This window comes from Augochlora pura, chromosome 2 (assembly GCF_028453695.1).
Source record: "Augochlora pura isolate Apur16 chromosome 2, APUR_v2.2.1, whole genome shotgun sequence".
Lineage (NCBI taxonomy): Eukaryota > Metazoa > Arthropoda > Insecta > Hymenoptera > Halictidae > Augochlora > Augochlora pura.
The window spans coordinates 20,879,378-20,897,749 of NC_135773.1; the positions used below are offsets into that span (position 1 = coordinate 20,879,378).

The following is an 18,372-nucleotide window of genomic DNA, read 5'->3' on the forward strand; positions in this document are numbered from 1 at the left end:
ATAAAACACTTAAAGTAGATAATTACAAATCATGGTAATTTATATCGATGAATTTATGAATGCAACAGAATATTATATTTCGACGATGTATATCTACTTTTTCGAATATCAATCTCTTAACTCTTTACGATATAGTGGCTCTATCTGTGCAGAAACAGGTGAGACTGAAGACAGTGTAAGGCTTAAGCCTGCGAGCAGGCTACAGGTAGAGCAGGTAAGTAAAAGTTTGCCTACGTAAGGGGCCGAATCTTAAGATTCAAAAATTAATTGTTTTTCAGCAACACCGCAATAATTTCGAGTGGATGTTATCCATCACATTTTGACGTTACTTTAAATATATATTAAGTGGGAATTCTGAAGAGTATTCAATATCTCTTTTTATACGAAAGTTATTATTTTCTGCTAAGGAAAAAAATTACTTCAAATAACCTCAGGAACACGTCATGTCTAAATAAAATTTTAAGTTTTTCTACTTAACATTTTAATCGTGAATGTTATTTTAACCCCTTGCATTATAATAAGATATCACGCATGATTTACTAAATATGAATATTGTACTCTTATATTGTAATTTTTAATTTATATTATTTAAATGTATTCCGGACTATGTATATATACATCACCTCTATGTAACACGAAAGAGTCTTACTAGCCCGTTAATAAAGAATAATAATAATAATTTTAATTTATTTAGAATCGAAATCAAATTTAATTCTTCTGCTATCAAAGAACAGAAATGAAAATAAATAAAGACAATAGAAGAAATAGGAATTGTCTAGTCCTATTAAAGAAAATATTAATAACGAATAAATACTAATTAACACAACGTGAAAGGAATCATAGTGCAAAGGGTTAAAAAGCGTAGATCTAAAAAAAGCATGCTCGAAATTCTAAGGTAACTTTGTTAATTTCTTTTAAACCCGAGTGATTGACTAATAATTGCCGGTGAGAGTTAATGCAACAAACATTAGTTCTACTAACAGTCAATTGTAACAGAAGTAATTAGTTTGTACGAAATAATTGTTATTAATTGTCCGCAATAACGTAACGACACGCGAGAGTTACATTCTATTTATGACGCGCGAAAGAACTGCATCGTCCAAGTGCACCGCATCATCTTTGCATGCGGAACGTCAATTTTGCGGCGAGAGTGAACGTACCATGAACTGCCAAGTATCACGGACACGTCTGCTGATACCCATAGGATCATTAAACTAGAGCGTATTATACTAGTCTATTTCTGAGCCGATGTTATAAGAAATGCCTCATTGGCGAGTTTCCGGAAGGAAAGGACCCACGCTTCCGCTCTAATTATCTCGGCTGCCTTACTCGCAAATTCATATGCATTTCACTATAAATTGACTCACGTCCCGCGCAATTTCTAATCGAAATGATATTCTACAAATGCAAATTACTTAAAAAGACCACGAACGGCAAACTTCATCTTTCTGCTCTCGCGTAAATCTTCTGATCGTTTCCTGATTTTCAGCAAAAATTTAGACGTGAAAAAACAATGCAGTTTTTAACATTTCGTGTACCTAATTCTAGAAAAACGAGTTGCTTTATAAACAATTCAGATATTCGAGCACCTATATATTACACTTCCGTGAAATTTATTCACGATACAGTTTTTATTTTACACGATTATTTAAGTCGTATGTTATATCATAGTTTTTATCTTATATTTACATTATAATTTCTTTTATCTTTCATTTACATTATATTTTTATTCTTAAAAGTCTGTATATTTTTATCTTTCATTTACATTATATTTTTATTTTTAAAGGCTGTATATTTTTATTTTTAAAAATCTATATATTTTTATTCTTAAAAATCTGTATATTTTTATTCTCAAAAATCAAATATTTTTATTCTCAAAAATTTTAAAAACATATAAGACAGAATTTACGAATAATTTGCTTCGTGTAATAAATCAATTTTATTGGTATAACTCCACCAACTAACTGGTGTACTCGTTTTATAGTCGTCATTAAAAGGTGATTAAAAAAGGTCCCCCTTTACGATCGGCCGACACCGGCCACCGGTTCGTCCATTTTCGCTTGATTTCGCTTTCGACATGAAATTCGCGTCCCGAGGCCGGCGTTTTTATCGACACAAACTGTCCTTTCTGGAAGTAAGAGTCCCGTTCCCGCGCTATCTGATACGAGCACGCGCGGTTTCCATGTTTGAACGTCACGGGTGTAATTGGCGAACGTAGAAAAATCATTGACGAATGAAAGGGACGAAAGCCACATTGTGTTCCTAGACGAGATCGTGCGTGAATGGATCGAGATCAACCTTCTCAGGTTTGTTAAACTCGCGCGGGCCTTTCCTCTCACGGCGGTCTCCTTCTATTTGCACCTTTTGCCTCGTTCTCTGCCTTTCTCCCGCTGAAATCAACGAAATAGGAACTAGCTACTTTTACCGTAGATGCTTATCAGTCCTTTGTTAGGAAGAAACGCCGGTCGACTGTTAAAACGTGGAAAGAGCTTGTAACACAAAATGTTTCGCTCTAAAAATATTACAATATCAACCCTTTGTGCTCGAAGCCATTTTAACTATGACTCTGAAATAACTTTTCTGACATTTCCATTGTAAAAGGTATTTTACACATGAAATATTGAAAAATTAAAATTTTACATTTTAAAAATAAAACGTATTTTATGCATATTAAATTTAATTCTTGTAATATGTGCAACAACAGTTGTAGTTTTAATAATTTTTGAAATCTAATCTTTCGTAATATAAAAATGATTTTGGAACTTGGCTGTAACAATTTGAGCGTCGCGTCAGTCAAAATATAGGTGATATTGGAATAGGCGATTTTTCAATTATGGGACTCTAATTTCTGATCAATTTTGGAAATTCATTTTTATTGCAATATATTCGAACAAAAAATTTCAATAGGATATTTCAGATGTGAAAGAGCACTTACGACAGTCCCTATAATAAATATTAACTTTCTAGCTTTGCTTTAATTAATTAAATTGCTTTAACTACGTGTCTAACTGCGGCGTGCCTTTAACTATGATTGTCGGGGCTGAACGTGTTAATCTTGATACAAGCATTAACACTTGCGCACTGTTTCGATCAATTTAACCCCAAGATAGACCTCAGTTATTAACTGCAATTTTTCGTGTCGAAATATATCAATTAATTCACCGTCAACAGATCACCAAATTATGATTGTTATAAAATTATAATTTTAGAATATTTCGACTACAGGTTTCACGTCAGAACAAAATCATGAAAACGTGTTCGATTGGTTGACAAAGATGATCGAATTTAAAATGCATCGAAAGTGACATGGAACGATCTTCCCCGCGATCGCATATAAATGTTCCAATTTCCAAAATAATGCGATCGATGGATCAATGAAAATTTCATTCAAGGTAATTGAAAACAATATATTTAAATTGAGAAATACAAGAATTTGTTTTATCAATAAATGTTTCCCGGGGCTTACATAGAATACCCGGGGATAATTGCAAATCCACCGCTTCACGCAGACGCTAAATATAAAGAATATATAATAAATAAATACTATCGTAAACGCAGAATAAAAATAACAATATTGGCAAAAAAAAAATATAAGAGAATATAACAAAATAATACATTTAAATTGAAAGATAATACTATTTATGTGTTATAGTATAATATAATCTATATTATGTTAGATGGAAATGATATCGTAGGCGGTTCCGCGGAAGTATTGCCGCGGCAATCTCGTTACCGTTCTACCAGCGGGCTCGATTGGCGTACGTTTCGGCGCGGCATTGGTAACTTTCATCAAAAGTGAGAGGAGAAAGAGGGCCGAGGAAGTAACGATTTTACTTTTGCTTTTGTGCCGAACCGGTTTTTACCGCCCTTACAAGGGGACCTCTCCGACGTCGCGGATTAAACTCGACGCTTTGCTTTAAAACGGTGCACCCACGCCGTCCAGTGTCAGTCGTACCCCATGGAAATCGATCTTCCGCGAACGCGAGAAAATAACAATTTATTTCCATCGAACAGACAACAGTTTCATTGCCAGCTGAAAAGTATCTGCGAAAATCGATCGGTTGATTTCGGGCGTAAAAATTGATAAGATGCATTTCGTTTCGCTGGGAATACAATGCGTACGTTTAACCCTTTGTGGTTGAAAACTTTTTCGTCCGAGTGAGGTGGCAGGAGGAGGCGATTTCTCAAATGTATCGAATTGTATACAAATTATTTTAATACATTATATTAAAATTTTATATTAAATATTATATATCATATACTTATAATATATAATATTACATTATATATTATAATTAATATATTATATATAACATATTAATATTATATACTTATAATATATAATATTACATTACATATATTATAATTAATATATTATATATAACATATTAATATTATGTATTTATATAATATAATATAATATTTATATAATATAAATGAAATTTATATACGATCATTTTAAATTGTATATAATATGCAAATATAATTTACATACAAATTATCTTAACCTAACATCGACTGTCGCCTCTCACTCGCTGCTCGTCCGGCTAAGCGAAACGCCATGGCAACCGAGAGTCGCCTCTCGTACGTGAAGGGTTAGTTTAGAAGCGAAACAGACTTTCCGATAATTTCTCTGTATTCTTCTATGTATCCTCCTACAGATCTTCTGTGTATTCCTATCCACTCTATTTCAAAACTAAACTCATACTCTCTTGCTCAAGTGCAAGAAGATTAATCGAGAATGTTTGAAGAAAACCAAGGATCTTAGGACAATGTACTTTTATTAACCCTTTTGTTACGATTGTCAGACATATCTGGCATCCATATAACAATGTGTGTGTACGATATAACTGACATATATTAATTTATATATTTATATTTATTTGTAGTTATGTATTTTTATTTATAATAGTAACGAAATCTGTAAATATATAAATAATTAAATATGCATGAAATAAGAGAATCCCAAGGTGTACGATTCACGGCGCGGTGCCCCGTTCAGTAAAGTTACTCCAGTGGACCGGACCAAAAGGGTTAACAAAAGGGTTAAAATACTATTCGTAATCTGTGTTTTTATTCGTGAAATGTTAGGATTGTTATTACTGCAGGATAGTCAAAATGGTGTCGGATAAATTGATTTACCCAAGGCGTCGTGTATTCATCGAAGAGACGAGCTTCAAAGAAATGAATAAAGGGTAGAGTTTGTCCAAACAGGTAACAAAGGAGGATGCATTTCTTGAGAACGCGAACGTGAACGCGAAGGCACTAGAGCAGATAGAGCCAGATGATCCAGATTAGTCCCTTTACTTTGGACGTTCTTCCAGTCGATCCACGGTGATCCTTTCACCGTTCTCTCTCTCTCTCTCTCTCTCTCTCTCGAACTTGAATCGTCTCTTTCGGCTCGCATTTCAAGGTGTCCGACTGCTCTCACTACCTTAACGCTTGCTATCAAGGAAGCGTTACTTCCTGCAGGAGTTCCCCGGCATGCGAACAATCCGAAAAATCGTGAAAGACTTTCGTGCGTCACACATGAGAACACAGAACTTTGGAAATCGTTCGCTTTAACATTTTTCGTGAAATGAAAACGAAAGCGGTTGCCATTAGTACATTGAACATATTTGATGGAGCTGGGTTGTTAAATTTTTCTTCCGAGATTGTTTCGTGTATCCCAAGTCTACTTGGTAAATTATTTATTTTAAGATAATTATAATATAGCGATGGTACTCTATATTCATTTCCAACGATGCAGATTTGTATATTGTCAAATATATATTGACGCGTTCTTTGATACAGTAGGAAGGTGAAATGTTGATTTATAAAATTTATTAAAGAGAGGAAGGAATGCCTTTTTGATTCCGGGTTATGTCAATTATGGTTCTCTATATTCATTTCCAACGATGCGGATTTCTATATTGTTAAATATATATTGATACGTTCATGAGAAAAGTCAAATGAGATTTAAAACAATAGATAGGTCAAGAAATGTTCAAAATAAATGTTATCAAAATTGAAGAGAGGAAGAATTGCTTTTTTGATTCCAGGTTATGTTAATCATGGTTCTCTATTGTTTTTCAACAAAGCGGATTTGTATATTGTCGAATATACATTGACGCGTTCACGACAAAAGTTAAACGAGATATAAAGCAATAGAAAGGCCAAGAAATGTTCATTTATAAAATTTATTAAAAAGAGGAAGAAATACCTTTTTAATTCCAGGTTTTGACAATCGATGTAAACGGTTTTCGTTTGTCTAAACATTTGCCATCTAGTCGTTACGAATCTTGCAAAATGTCCGCTTTCGTGACTTTCAGCGGATTAACAACCGGCTCGTAACAACCGAGGTAGGGCAGATACGATTACCGGAGAAAGTGCAGCCGTCGTGATCTTGTGGGTGCAAGATGAGCGAGTATTCAGAACAAATTACAACGACACGCACGCACTTATGCAGGCTGTAATGGATACACATTCAATGTTCGACTCTCGACTCGTTCGTCTGGCCTACTTCGATCGCAAGAAATCTTCCACAATAGGGTATCACCGCGACGTATAAAACAAACATCGTGTTAATTAATTGCAATTAATTCATGTGCAATGCAACTACGATCTGCACGTTTGCAATTAACTAGCTATATATATATATAATAATAATAATGACTCATCGGCTTGTAATTATTGCAATTATACAAGCCAGAGGTTACAAAGATGTTACATATTTTCGATTGTACTAATTATTCTTGTAAAATTTACAATTCACTACACGGTCACATATACGTTGTTTTATTACAGCTGATTAATTTATTCGCGTTGCTCTCGTATTAACGTGCTTTTCCCTCGAATATATCATTTTCTAAGCAAATTAAGGCAAGATTTTGTATTAAATTCAAAGGAAGAAAAAATATAAAAATAATATTAAAGTGAATAAAAGTAACGTTGTAGAGAAGTATGAATAATCTTTGTTCTGTTACAGCTGATCAATTTATTCTATTTCTTATTTGTTTAATCTTTATTTTTTATTTATTCTAATATTTATTGGTCTCATTTAACTTGCTTTTGCCTCGAACATTTCATTTTCTGAGCAAATTAAGGCAAGATTTTGTATTCAATTCAAAGGAAGAAAAAAGATATAAAAATAATGTCGAAATAAATAAAAGTGACGTTGTAGAAAATTATAAAAAATATCTCTTCTGCAAATCAATGTACAAAGATATTATTTATACCTTAAATGTAAAATAAAGTTTAAACGAAAGCATATAATCAAGGAGGAAAACATACTATAACAATTTGTGTCTCTTGTAGCTAAAATGGCTTGTAAAACAGTTAATTATTTTTAGAACTGTGCTTACACATTCGTTTATAAAACCTAGATCTTGCATTATTTAAAAAAAGATATTTACATTGGTTCCGTAACAATTACATTGGTTACATAAAGCCGCGATCTGGGACACCGAGAAATTCAATGAAGACGCGTTCGTTGATGTCGCGCGGTCAGTTACGAAACGGTGACGATCATCCTGCGCCCGGTGGACCATCATGCCGCAGCGGATAGGAGTTTTAGGGTACCGCGCGCGAAACGGAAGGTGGAGAGACGACGGGGTCCCGGGGCCCGCGGTCGTCGAACCCCGTGCACGCCGCGACAGGAGCGAAAGAGGAAAAAAGGGGAGCAGCGGAGACAAGATAGGAGAACGCAAAAGCCAATCGGAAAGAGAGTGCTTTCTTCGTGAATCGGTGACGGTGAAGGTCCTCGTATATAAGCAACTGCCGGTACTGCAATTGTCAGTGTGACTCGTCCCATCGGAAGCGCCCTATCCTATATTCTGCATTTACGCCCTGCGAGAAAACCGGATCAGGATGTTGCGAGTTGTAAGTTGACCGTTCGGCGGCGTTAAGAAGGGAAACCCTTCGACTCGGGGACCCGGATACGAGAGGTGAACAATCCGGAAGAGAGTGTGACGACCAGGGAAACACGGATCCAAGAATCAATCCCTTCCCTTTCACTTCACCGTTTCTGTTCTGTGGAGGTGCAATGATAGTGAACGTAGCCCGTAAATATCGGTTTCGAAATATCGGTGATCAGACTGTCGGACGAAAGGGTAAAGCAAACGCTTGCATTTTTTGTTTGGGGGGGGAGGGGGGAAATGGAAAGTATATAAAAAATTTGTCACACGGTAGCAAAAAAAGGGGACGAGGGTGAAAGTCGATCTCTCCTCGACCTGTTCACGAATTTTACGTTAATCGATCCCGTATGGTCAAGATTTAAGATGGCAGCACCGGGTTTCTCTGTTCCCAAGAAGCGACCTCGAAAGTTGTTTTTTTGCCAGCGTTCGCGTGACCGAGTCGGAAGGTTCCCCCCCGCCCTATAATTTCGTCCGGATTCAGTAGCCTTCAACAGTGATTGCGACTTTACAGTTTTTGTTCGCCGTGTTGGCCGTGGCCGCGGCGAGAGCCTCTTATTTCTCCTCCCTGGAAGGCCATGGCCACCAGATCGAGCCGAAGCTCATCTCTCAATCGGTACACCTGAAGGAGATACCGACCAAAATCATCAAGGTGACGAAGACCGCGGTCGTCAAAGTGCCGGTGCCGTATCCCGTCAAGGTACGCGAGAAGGATACTCTCTTTGCATTAATCTATTTTCTAGTTGTGATATTGGCACAGTTTTTACTCGACTAAGTACATCTACTAATTAATAGACCAACGATCTTTTAGCATTTTAGAGAAATAACTCTGGTATAACATTATTCAATTCTTCTGATATAAGGGTTAAAATTAAGTACATCTAGTAATTAATAGACCAACGATTTTTTAGCATTTTAGAGAAATTACTTCAGTATAACATTATTCAATTCTTCAGATATAAGGGTTAATTAACTACATCTAGGAATTACTAGACTAACGATTTTTTAACATTTTAGAGAAATAACTCTGGTATAACATTATTCAATTTTTCTGATATAAGGGATAATTAAGTACATCTAGGAATTAATAGACCAACGATTTTTTAGCATTTCAGAGAAATAACTTTAGTATAACATTATTCAATTTTTCCGACATAAAGGTTATATTCTGATCTAACGATTTTCATCTTTGTTCTCAGTGCTTGAAATTTGCAGTATACTAATCACAATACAGTTCGCAACATACTTGGTCGCTTGAACGTTACTCGCGTTCAATGTTGTCGATTTTATCCAGCGTTTCTTGCTAAAATTAACCCCTTGTACTATAACAATAAGTCGAACTCGTGACAAAGATTCTACGCATGCTCTACTAAATATGAATATTATTCATTTCTTCTAAGTCGAAATTAAATTGAATTCATCTCTTATTAAAGTCTAAAAATGGCAGTAAGTAAAAATAATACAAAAAAAATGATCTGCTCCTATTGTTAAAAATATTAAGAACAAGTTAATGCTAACCAACGCAACGTGAGAAGGAGTCGTAGTGCAAAGGGTTAATCTCACTGCCAGTCCAAAATCACGAGATCGCAAATTATGTACATCTAAAATTCATTCTTTTTGCCATTGTCAACCCCTTGCACCATAATAACGAATCAGTTAACTAAAAATAAATTCTTCTCTTATCAAAGTATAGAAACGAAGGTAGATAAAGACGATACAGGAAACAAAAATTGTCTGATAATATTAGGAAAATTATTAACCCCTTGCACTATTGCTTCTTTTATGCTGTGACGATTAGCACTTGTTTAACCTTAATACTTTTAATAATAGGACTAGACAATTTTTGTTTCCTTTAATGTCTGTATTTACTTTTCTTTCTATACTTTGACAAGAGAAGAATTTATCTTCATTTCGGTGTAGAAGAAATTAATAATATTTAGAAGAGCTTGCATAAAATCTTCGCCACGAGTCTGACTCGTTTATCACAGTGCGACTTATTATAGTGCAAAGGTTTCAGTACGAACAAGTGCAAATCGTCGCAGCATGAAAGGAGCGGCAGTGCAAAGGGTTAACCTCGAAGCTTGAGAATTTTCAAATATGTTGCGAATCCCGCATCGCGAATCCACCGAAGCGACCTTCCTTCCGCAACACTCCTATCCCCGAGAAAGAAGCTTCGCTTCGAACCATCGAGCCTCTAACTACATCCTCGTCAAGCCGGAGGGTATCGATTTGACAGCGGTTCCCTAAACGTTGGTCGGTTGCCTAAACCCTGAAAGCGGACTCTCCGCAGAATCGAACCGACGTCGTGTCAGACTACACGCGATAACATAATTACCAGCTCCACCCGTTATGCGGTTTCGCCGACGCGCAGCAAGCAACACGGGATCCGAAGCGTAGCCGATCCTCTCTCGGTACCCGCTGATCTAGAATTCCTTTCTCTCTTTGGCAGGTGCCCCATCACATACCCGTCCCGGTGCCGGTGAACCACCCGATCGCCGTTCCGTACACGAAGCTAGTGAAAGTCCAGGAAACGGTGCCGGTCGAGGTGTCGAAGCCGGTCCCGATAGAGATCCACCAGCAAGTGCCGGTGGTGGTGCCCAAGGCGGTCCCCATACCGCATCCAGTTCCCGTTCCGCAGCCGGTGGCTATTAGCAAGCCGATCTTCTACCCGGTGCCGCACCCCATACCTTATCAGGCGCACAGCGAGTCCGAGGGCGGCGGCGGCGGCGGCGGCTACGATTCGGGATCGGACCACGTCGGACACGAGTCGCACGGCTACAGCACGTACACGTTGAACGAGCAAGGCCACAGCGGCGGATACGATCAGGATCACTCCGGTGGACACTTCCAACCCTCTCAGCCGGACTACAACTATCATTGATCGCACAATAATCGGCGAAACACACGGACGCGATGTGACTCGGGTGCTCTCGTAGGAACGAGCCTTCGTCGGTAGAAAAAAAGGACGTCTTAGATTCCGCCATATTCTTCTCGATGTCACTTCCGGCGAGAACGTACTCGGAGGTTGCCATCCTAGAGGTATGGTGTTCCATGGCTTGCTTTTCGTGTCCTCGAGTTGGTACCATTGGAAAGTATTATTTGTTCGTATTTGATGGTGGGAGGAATCGGCTGGACTTCGCTAAACCAGGGTAAGACGTTCGGTAACGCTACGAACGATTTGTTATTTTATACGTTTTATCGACTGGCTGTATCGATATTTTTACTGTTTGGCTGTATCGATATTTTTACTGTTTGGCTTTATCGATATTTTTACCGTTTGGCTTTATCGAGTTAATGAGATTATAAGAGATGTTTTTATGTTTATAAGTTTATAAATTTATGTTCGATGTTAGGAGAATGCTGCCAAACCGGAGTAATGCGTTCGCTTATCTGTAGAACGTTTTCTTTTTACTTCTGTTAATGTTTTGATTTTATTAAGTTTAAAGGAGCAGGAAGGAGAGTCGCTCGACTAAGACGATTGATTAATTTGTTATGTAAAGTAATCGACCGGATGTGATTAACTGTATCCTCTACGACACTTCCACCGTTTGTGTACCGTACCGTTAAGTCGTTAAGTTTTTGTTTGCAATTTGTTTTCTGTTGGTTAATGACGTTTGTTTTACCTATCCAATTTGTAATAAAAAGCGAATACTATAGTAGCACTGAACCTTTTTGCGAACTCTTTTGCGTTGATCCGTTTCCCATGGAACACGTTTTTCCGACGTGATTAATATCGTTCAGCGGCCAAGAAAAAGACACCGCCGTCGCATGGACCGATCATTCACGGTTCGATGAAATGGAAAGCGGATTGTCCTGCCACGATTTGATGAGTCACGGGACTGGTTCGATGGCTACGTGATCTATATTCGATCCTCGAGCTATTTCTGATCAGGAAAATCGCGGTTGACGTTCCCGCTATGGGAGAAAAGGAAACGGGGTGGCAACCGTGGCAAGTATCCGCAACTGGTTTTAGAAAATAACATTGGAAAAGGAAACGCGGTTCCTGTTCCTTGCTCGAAGAAACGAAACTTTTACCCGGTCGAATAAATTGTTAGGTGCGCGAGAAAGAAATCCATTATTTTTACGCGAACTTCAAAGACTTTGTTTAACCCTTTGCAGTCGGAGCCATTTTATCTGGAAATCCAAAATATTTTTCCAGATATACAGCGTTTCCATTTTATATAATCTGGCGCATTTTGTACAATATGGAATCGAATTTTGTGGCTCGTGTAACAATTGACAGTTTTTAACAATTTTTTGAATATAAATAAATTAGAGTCGCCATTTGACTGCAAAGGGTTAAATAAAGTCTTGAAGTTCACGTAAAAATAATGGATTTCTTGTTTCCGATTGTCCGATTTAGGTGCTTTCATTAAAAATATACTAATTTTCGTTTAACTAAAATCCCGACAAAATTTCTGTGCAACATGGGTCCATTTATTTCTTGAAATTCCGTGCCTCGAAGAATTAACAAATATCGATCACTACAGTCGTCTGCCAGAAAAATAATGGATTACTTTTTCCCCAACCTAATATTTACGATTTATACGGAAAATGTATTTTCACCTGATGATTTAAACGCGTTTAGATTCGAACGCTCGAATCAACTTAACTCTTTGCACTCGAAACCATTTTAAGCTTAGATCCAAAATTGCTATTTTGACCAGCTGTAACATAGTACTTAGTATAATTTACGCATGTGAGATTGAGTTTTGTGACTCGTAAAACTGTTACGCTTTTAACAGAAGGGTCTTTAATAATGTCAACATTATTTTGTTAATTATATAACAATTTTCATTGGCGCTTCAGAAGCGCCACTTGTGTGCAAAGGGTTAACCTTTCGCTCTCAAATCATTGTGAACGTAATTAACCCTTTGCACTCTGCTGTCCCCTCTCAGGGAACATTGTAATTCTAGCATATCACTCGGATGTCCCTTCTCATGGAACATTAAAGTTATTATATATATTTATAATATAATATAAATGCTGATTTTTTGCAAATATACATTCCTCGATGTCAGTTAATTCATATAAGTCCAATATCATTATAACACGTTGTTACTTGGTTCCAAAATTATACTAAATAATACCAATGTATTATTTACAGTAGCCAACGTGCAGAATGTTTCGGAGTGCAAAGGGTTAAAATAAATCAGACTGCAACAGAGTACTTTAGATGGTACGAATAAATGATTAAAACAATTGCGTGAAATGTAAACGTCATAGTAACAAAAATTTCAAAGACAGTATTATAAATTAAGCTTAAGAGCTGTTGATTCAAGATCTCGATTTTGCAATCCATGCTGATTATGTACCCCGAAGATCTACACTTTAATGTGGGTCCAGCACGATGAAATTTATTGCCCGGTGGACAGTTGAAGTAAAAAGAGATTTTGAAAGGATTTGCTCACATTGACCCGATTCCGTTTCAATGTCTCTTTATGTTTCTCTGCGGCTTCCAGCACGCCGGATTCGAACGCAATTCGTCTCGCGGTAGCACACGGATCACGAATTGAAGAATGACGGCGAAGGTTGCCGGTGTCGCAACGTTGCTCCAATTTTCGGAGCGAGTACGAGGAAAGGGGGGACATGAAGAGAGAGAGAGCAAAAAAGAGAGATAGAGAGAGCAAAAGAGAGAGATAGCGAGAGCAAAAGAGAGAGAGAGAGAGAGAGTGTGAGGTGGGGATATAAAACAACCGGTTCCTTTCGTACGAAAAAGGGTATCTTTATTTTAGTGAAGCAAGACGCGCGTCGAGTTACGTACAAAAGAAAGATATTAAACAATTACGCCGGTAGAAAATTACGACTAATGTCACAGTAGCGAAACGCTCGATCCAATTGGTTCGGCTCTCGAGGAGGTCCCGGTCGAGGCCACCGAGAACCGGGTTGCGGGGCTGGTCCTTTCTCGCCCCGTCGCTCGGGGGGAGCCAATCTTCGGTGGCGTTGGGTCGTGTCGTGGCGACCGACCCAAAAATAAAAATAAACGAGGTAAAAAAGAGCAAACAGGATGGGCGAAGGTGAGCGCGAGTGAAGGGTGACGATGTTGCAGCGGTGTTCGTTGCCTTCGGGAACGGTCCGTGTCGGATCGTCCTCGGAGGCCGCTCTCGCCCTTCGAGCGTAGACGAACGCCGTTCTCGCGAAGGAAGGAACTTTCTCTGTCGGTGGTCTTGACGATATATCTGTCCGTCTTCACCGTTTGATACGCTGCTGACGCTGCTCGGAGATTGGCTCTCCCCGGTAGTTATCCGCGATGAAGTCGTTGTTTACCAGGAGGAGTAGCTGGAGTAGCTGGACGGCCAGCCGTATTGTTTCTCAACGACGACCGGCTGCGCGACTGGGACTGGAACGTGCTTCACGTATGGGACGGCGACGGGCTGGGGCACCTTCACGGCGTACGGGGCTGGCACTGGAACCTTGACTGGCACGCTGACTGGGTAGGGGACTGGCCTGTCTACGGGGACTGGTACGTGCTTGGTCACTTCCACTGGGTAGGGCTTGGGGACGTGCACGGGGTACGGACGGTCGACTGGGACTGCGACTGGTACCTGGAAAACACCATGGACTTCTCGTTAGACCTCTGTGATACTTTCAGCAATTTTTTAACGTCGTTTTCAGGGTTGCAATGCTACCTTTGCAACGGTTTCCTAAGAAGTTTAAACTCCAATTCGATTTTAAGTTCGGTATAGTTTTATCACTGAATCTACCATAATAGACTATTCAATTAATCTTTTCAACAATTTTAATATAATGTATCTCTGAATTATTAAATGAATTCTATTTACTATGAAAGAGTTTTTATGATTTTAATGATTCTAGATTCAAAGTACGAAGTCGGACATTTTGACCAGATTTAGTGTAAAGCAATGTCTAGCTCAACAATTTCTGTGATACCAGAAATTCGATATTTTCTTTTTAAATAACGATTTCATACGAATTTAACCGAAACGATTTAATAGATTATGCTTTGCTTCCTATTAAAGTTCAACAACGTGGGTAAAGAATAATTCTTAACAAATGGCACCGTTCAATAAAGTACTTAGAAAATAACATTAGATCTTCTAGACTTTCGATGGTCCTCTAGTTAATTCAATTTCTGTAATTGTCTTTTAATTTTATGTCCGATTGGCTCGAGAGCTAGTTTCGTTTCATCCAACGCGTACGGTATTTCAAATAAATTGTAGAGTTAAAAATAGTATTCAAAAACATCGCGGGTAAAAGTTTATATGATTCCCTGAAAGAATTGAGTACGAGTTCATTAATCGCGCCTCTGTATAAAACAGTTATCTCGGAAGAGAAGACTGCAGAGTCGACGAGAACTCTCGCGTTTCCCGCCGCTAATTTCCCACGATAGTGACCGCGGTTCACACCGAGAGAGCATCGGAGCCGCGAGTAATAACGCATGACGTGATCACGAAACTCGCGTGGCAGCGCGGCGCACGGTTACCATTGGAAAAGCACAGGCGGCCGCACTGTAACGATATCCCATCTTACGAAATCCCACACCCGTTCACGCATCGGTATGCTAATTAGCAATCGATGACGACGGCCTAACAGCGCGGCCGCGCGAGTATCGAGCCCGAGAGCAGATACTTCGGAATAAACAGAGCGTGATTCCCCGACGTCGACACCGTTCCCATATCCCCGCACATCAGGTTTCGTTTCGCTCCTTCGTTGAAGCCGCCGCCGCTTCGTCTCGATGGAGAGCCCGTGGAAAGATTAGGTCATTAACGATTTCACGCGACGCGATACGCCAACGAGATCGAAAGTGGTCCGCTCGCTCCACGCCTTAACCGTGTCCCGGATCCTCTGCGGAGTTTTTAGTTAGGAATGCGCGCGTTTACCTTAACCGCGACCGGGACATGTTTCTCGACGGCGACGGGAACGGGATGAGGCACGGCGACGGGCACTTCCTTGGTTAAGACGGTCGAGACACCGTGGCTGATGCCGACGGATGGGTACGCGGAGTAGCCGGAGTAGCCGGAGTATCCGTTGTATCCGTTGTATCCGGAGTATCCCAGACCGGAGTCGAGTCCGTAGCCGTAGCCGAGTCCGTAGAGTCCTCGCTTGTCCTTCTTCGTTTCTGCGGATGGTTTCGTTGCCTCCTCCGTGGCGAGTACCACCGCCGCTAAGGCGAGGACGATAAAAAGCTGCAACCAAATTTTAAACATTTTGAAATCTCTTCTTCTCAATGTTTCCATCTCAGATAGAAAGATCCTGGGATTGCATTTAGTCGACTTACTTCCCGGTGATCAAGATTAGTTATTATTTAGTCAATCGATATTATTTAGAGCCTAATATATTACTATATTACTATTTAGAGCCTAATAATTATTAAGAGCTTAAAATAGCACTTTGTACATTCAATCTGGAGTGTTCAGAAACGATTGTGCACGTGATCATAGTGCGTCACTTATTTTTGCTTTACACGTTGGTCAATGAATTGTGTCACAATCTTAAAATATACGGTCTTAGAATGCTTTAGAATTAGAATTATATTATACAATTCTTAGAGCAGAATGAAAGCGAACGTTCTATAGTGTACTGAAAGTCAATATTCTCTTTGAGGAAGTGTAACACTAGGTACTGAATGAAGTACCATTTCTACAGTTTAGTTATCGATATTGTATGCAGGCAGAATTTTTAGAAATTTTAATTCTTGAGAGATTAATTCGTAAGAATGAGTGTAGTAATTTTGAAATGTAACGGTTAGCTATTGATAAAATTGATTAATAAAGTTAAGCAACTTAGTAAATGAACAGTTCAATCCAGTGTGCTGACTTTATTCTTAATGAATTAATAGAAGACTGACTTATTCTATACCATTCTACCACGACAAGCAATAAATAAATATTACTATTAGCTAAAGAAATATTCTGTGATATAACAATGACAGTAGAACAACAAATTTGTTTATATCACGATCTAATTTTACAAAAGTTATTCCCGTAAACTACAGTGGCTGCAACTTGCCCTAGTATTTCTTCAAATAAAAATAATCTATAGATCGACGGACTGTCCATTCAAATCAATTCACAAAAATTGCGTTTACTATAAAACTGTATTACTCTAAAACAGTAATCCGATATATTAATGCTATCCCGACAAAATGTTTAAATATTTAGACTACCGTCGAGCACTCGCGAAATGTCACAAACGAAATGGTAATAAATGTTCGTCGATTTTCTATGAAACAAAGACGATGTAAAATTCGGAACACTAATTTCTCGAGACGTTAACACCGGTCCCAAAGGGTTGGAACCCTTCAGGCTGGAGACCCTTCGGTATAGAAAATGGTCTCAGCGGCCGGTCCTGATCCTCAGCATAGACTGATCCCCAGGACCGTTCCGTCAGTCGACGGCGGTGCTCACCTTGGCGTTCATGGTGCTGCTAGTGGAGTGTTGGTTCGTCGTTGTTTAGCGACTGATGAGACACCAAGAAGATCCTCTGGCTTTTATACAGCCGGACGAACCCTTGAGCAGGTCGGAGGTGGGTAGACAGACCAAGTGGCCGGCCACAGAGAAACGGTGAAAAGAAATTGGGCGTGTGGGGAGCGCGCAGGGGTCCCCGAAAACAGAACCAAGGCAAAGCTCGGCACGCTCTTTTTTCTTGCGAAAGATAAATTATATTCCCCCACTGTTGATTAATACTTCGGGATACGCGCGCCTCAGTCGGCCGCTAGTCATCCACTCGTCTGCGTCAGGGTGCCTTTTCCCACTTGCTAATTGACCGTTCGACGTGCATCTAGTGACGTCAGGACCGTTTCAAGACCACGGGCGAACTTTTCGGCTGCATAATTCGTGAGTAGACCACGCGTAGAAGCCTGCTGCAAATTTATTCGGGTAACCATATTGCCGTGAAAAATGACCGGTTTTTTTGCCAAGCTTAGATTAGATTATTTTTATTTTATTTTGTTTTCCAGATTATTTTCGCGATAATGGGGAATACGATAATCTGCAATTAATAAATATTCGATGGTTGAATTATGTAAAACTAACGCTGGGTGCCGGGCTGAATATTTAATACACAATGTTATATTTATAATACATTTAATATTATATTATATTACATTTAATACACAATATTATAATATTACAATATTATACTTTCCTTATTGAGAAATAATTTTCAAGTATTCTAAACGTTACGGTCAATTTTAACACATGGTGTTATGGTTGTTTTAATAATTGTTAAATTGCTTTTGGTATAATTTCTCTAATTCATCATTCATTTTCTACGAAGATAAAAATAAATATTCGATGGTTGAACCACGTAGAACTAACGCTGGATGCCGGGTTGAAGTTTCATTATTTCAATAAGAAAATTATTATATATTAATTAAATTATTTCTCAATGAGAAAAGTATTAAATATTGTATTTATTCTTTTCTTATTGAGAAATAATTTCAATTATTCTAAAACGTTACCATCAATTTTAACACGTAATGTTATGGTTTAATAATTTTTTTCAATTAGTTTCAATA

The 18,372-nt window shown here is 38.6% G+C and overlaps 2 protein-coding genes across 2 annotated transcripts; one reads left to right on the plus strand and one right to left on the minus strand.

Moving 5' to 3' along the window:
- The first annotated feature begins 5,484 nt into the window (after positions 1–5,484).
- LOC144478291 (uncharacterized) lies at positions 5,485–10,773 on the plus strand. The gene is made up of 3 exons (XM_078196058.1): positions 5,485–5,505; positions 8,407–8,592; positions 10,342–10,773. Exons 1-3 carry the CDS (start codon positions 5,485–5,487, stop codon positions 10,771–10,773), a joined length of 639 nt encoding a protein of 212 aa, XP_078052184.1.
- Positions 10,774–14,155: 3,382 nt separating this feature from the next.
- Positions 14,156–17,272, minus strand: LOC144476321 (uncharacterized). Its single transcript, XM_078193081.1, has 3 exons — positions 17,261–17,272; positions 15,734–16,039; positions 14,156–14,437 (listed from the first exon to the last, which is right to left on the minus strand). Exons 1-3 carry the CDS (start codon positions 17,270–17,272, stop codon positions 14,156–14,158), a joined length of 600 nt encoding a protein of 199 aa, XP_078049207.1.
- Between the last annotated feature and the right edge of the window lie 1,100 nt (positions 17,273–18,372).

Bases quoted from the DNA above. Each gene is read 5' to 3' on its own strand.
- LOC144478291 (XM_078196058.1), top strand. From the start codon at position 5,485: ATGCGAACAATCCGAAAAATC. The intron at 5,506-8,406 runs GTGAAAGACTTT...GCGACTTTACAG, and splicing joins TGCGAACAATCCGAAAAATC to TTTTTGTTCGCCGTGTTGGC. The intron at 8,593-10,341 runs GTACGCGAGAAG...TCTCTTTGGCAG, and splicing joins CGGTGCCGTATCCCGTCAAG to GTGCCCCATCACATACCCGT.
- LOC144476321 (XM_078193081.1), bottom strand. The intron at 14,438-15,733 runs GTAAACGCGCGC...GGTGTTTTCCAG, and splicing joins ATGTCCCGGTCGCGGTTAAG to GTACCAGTCGCAGTCCCAGT.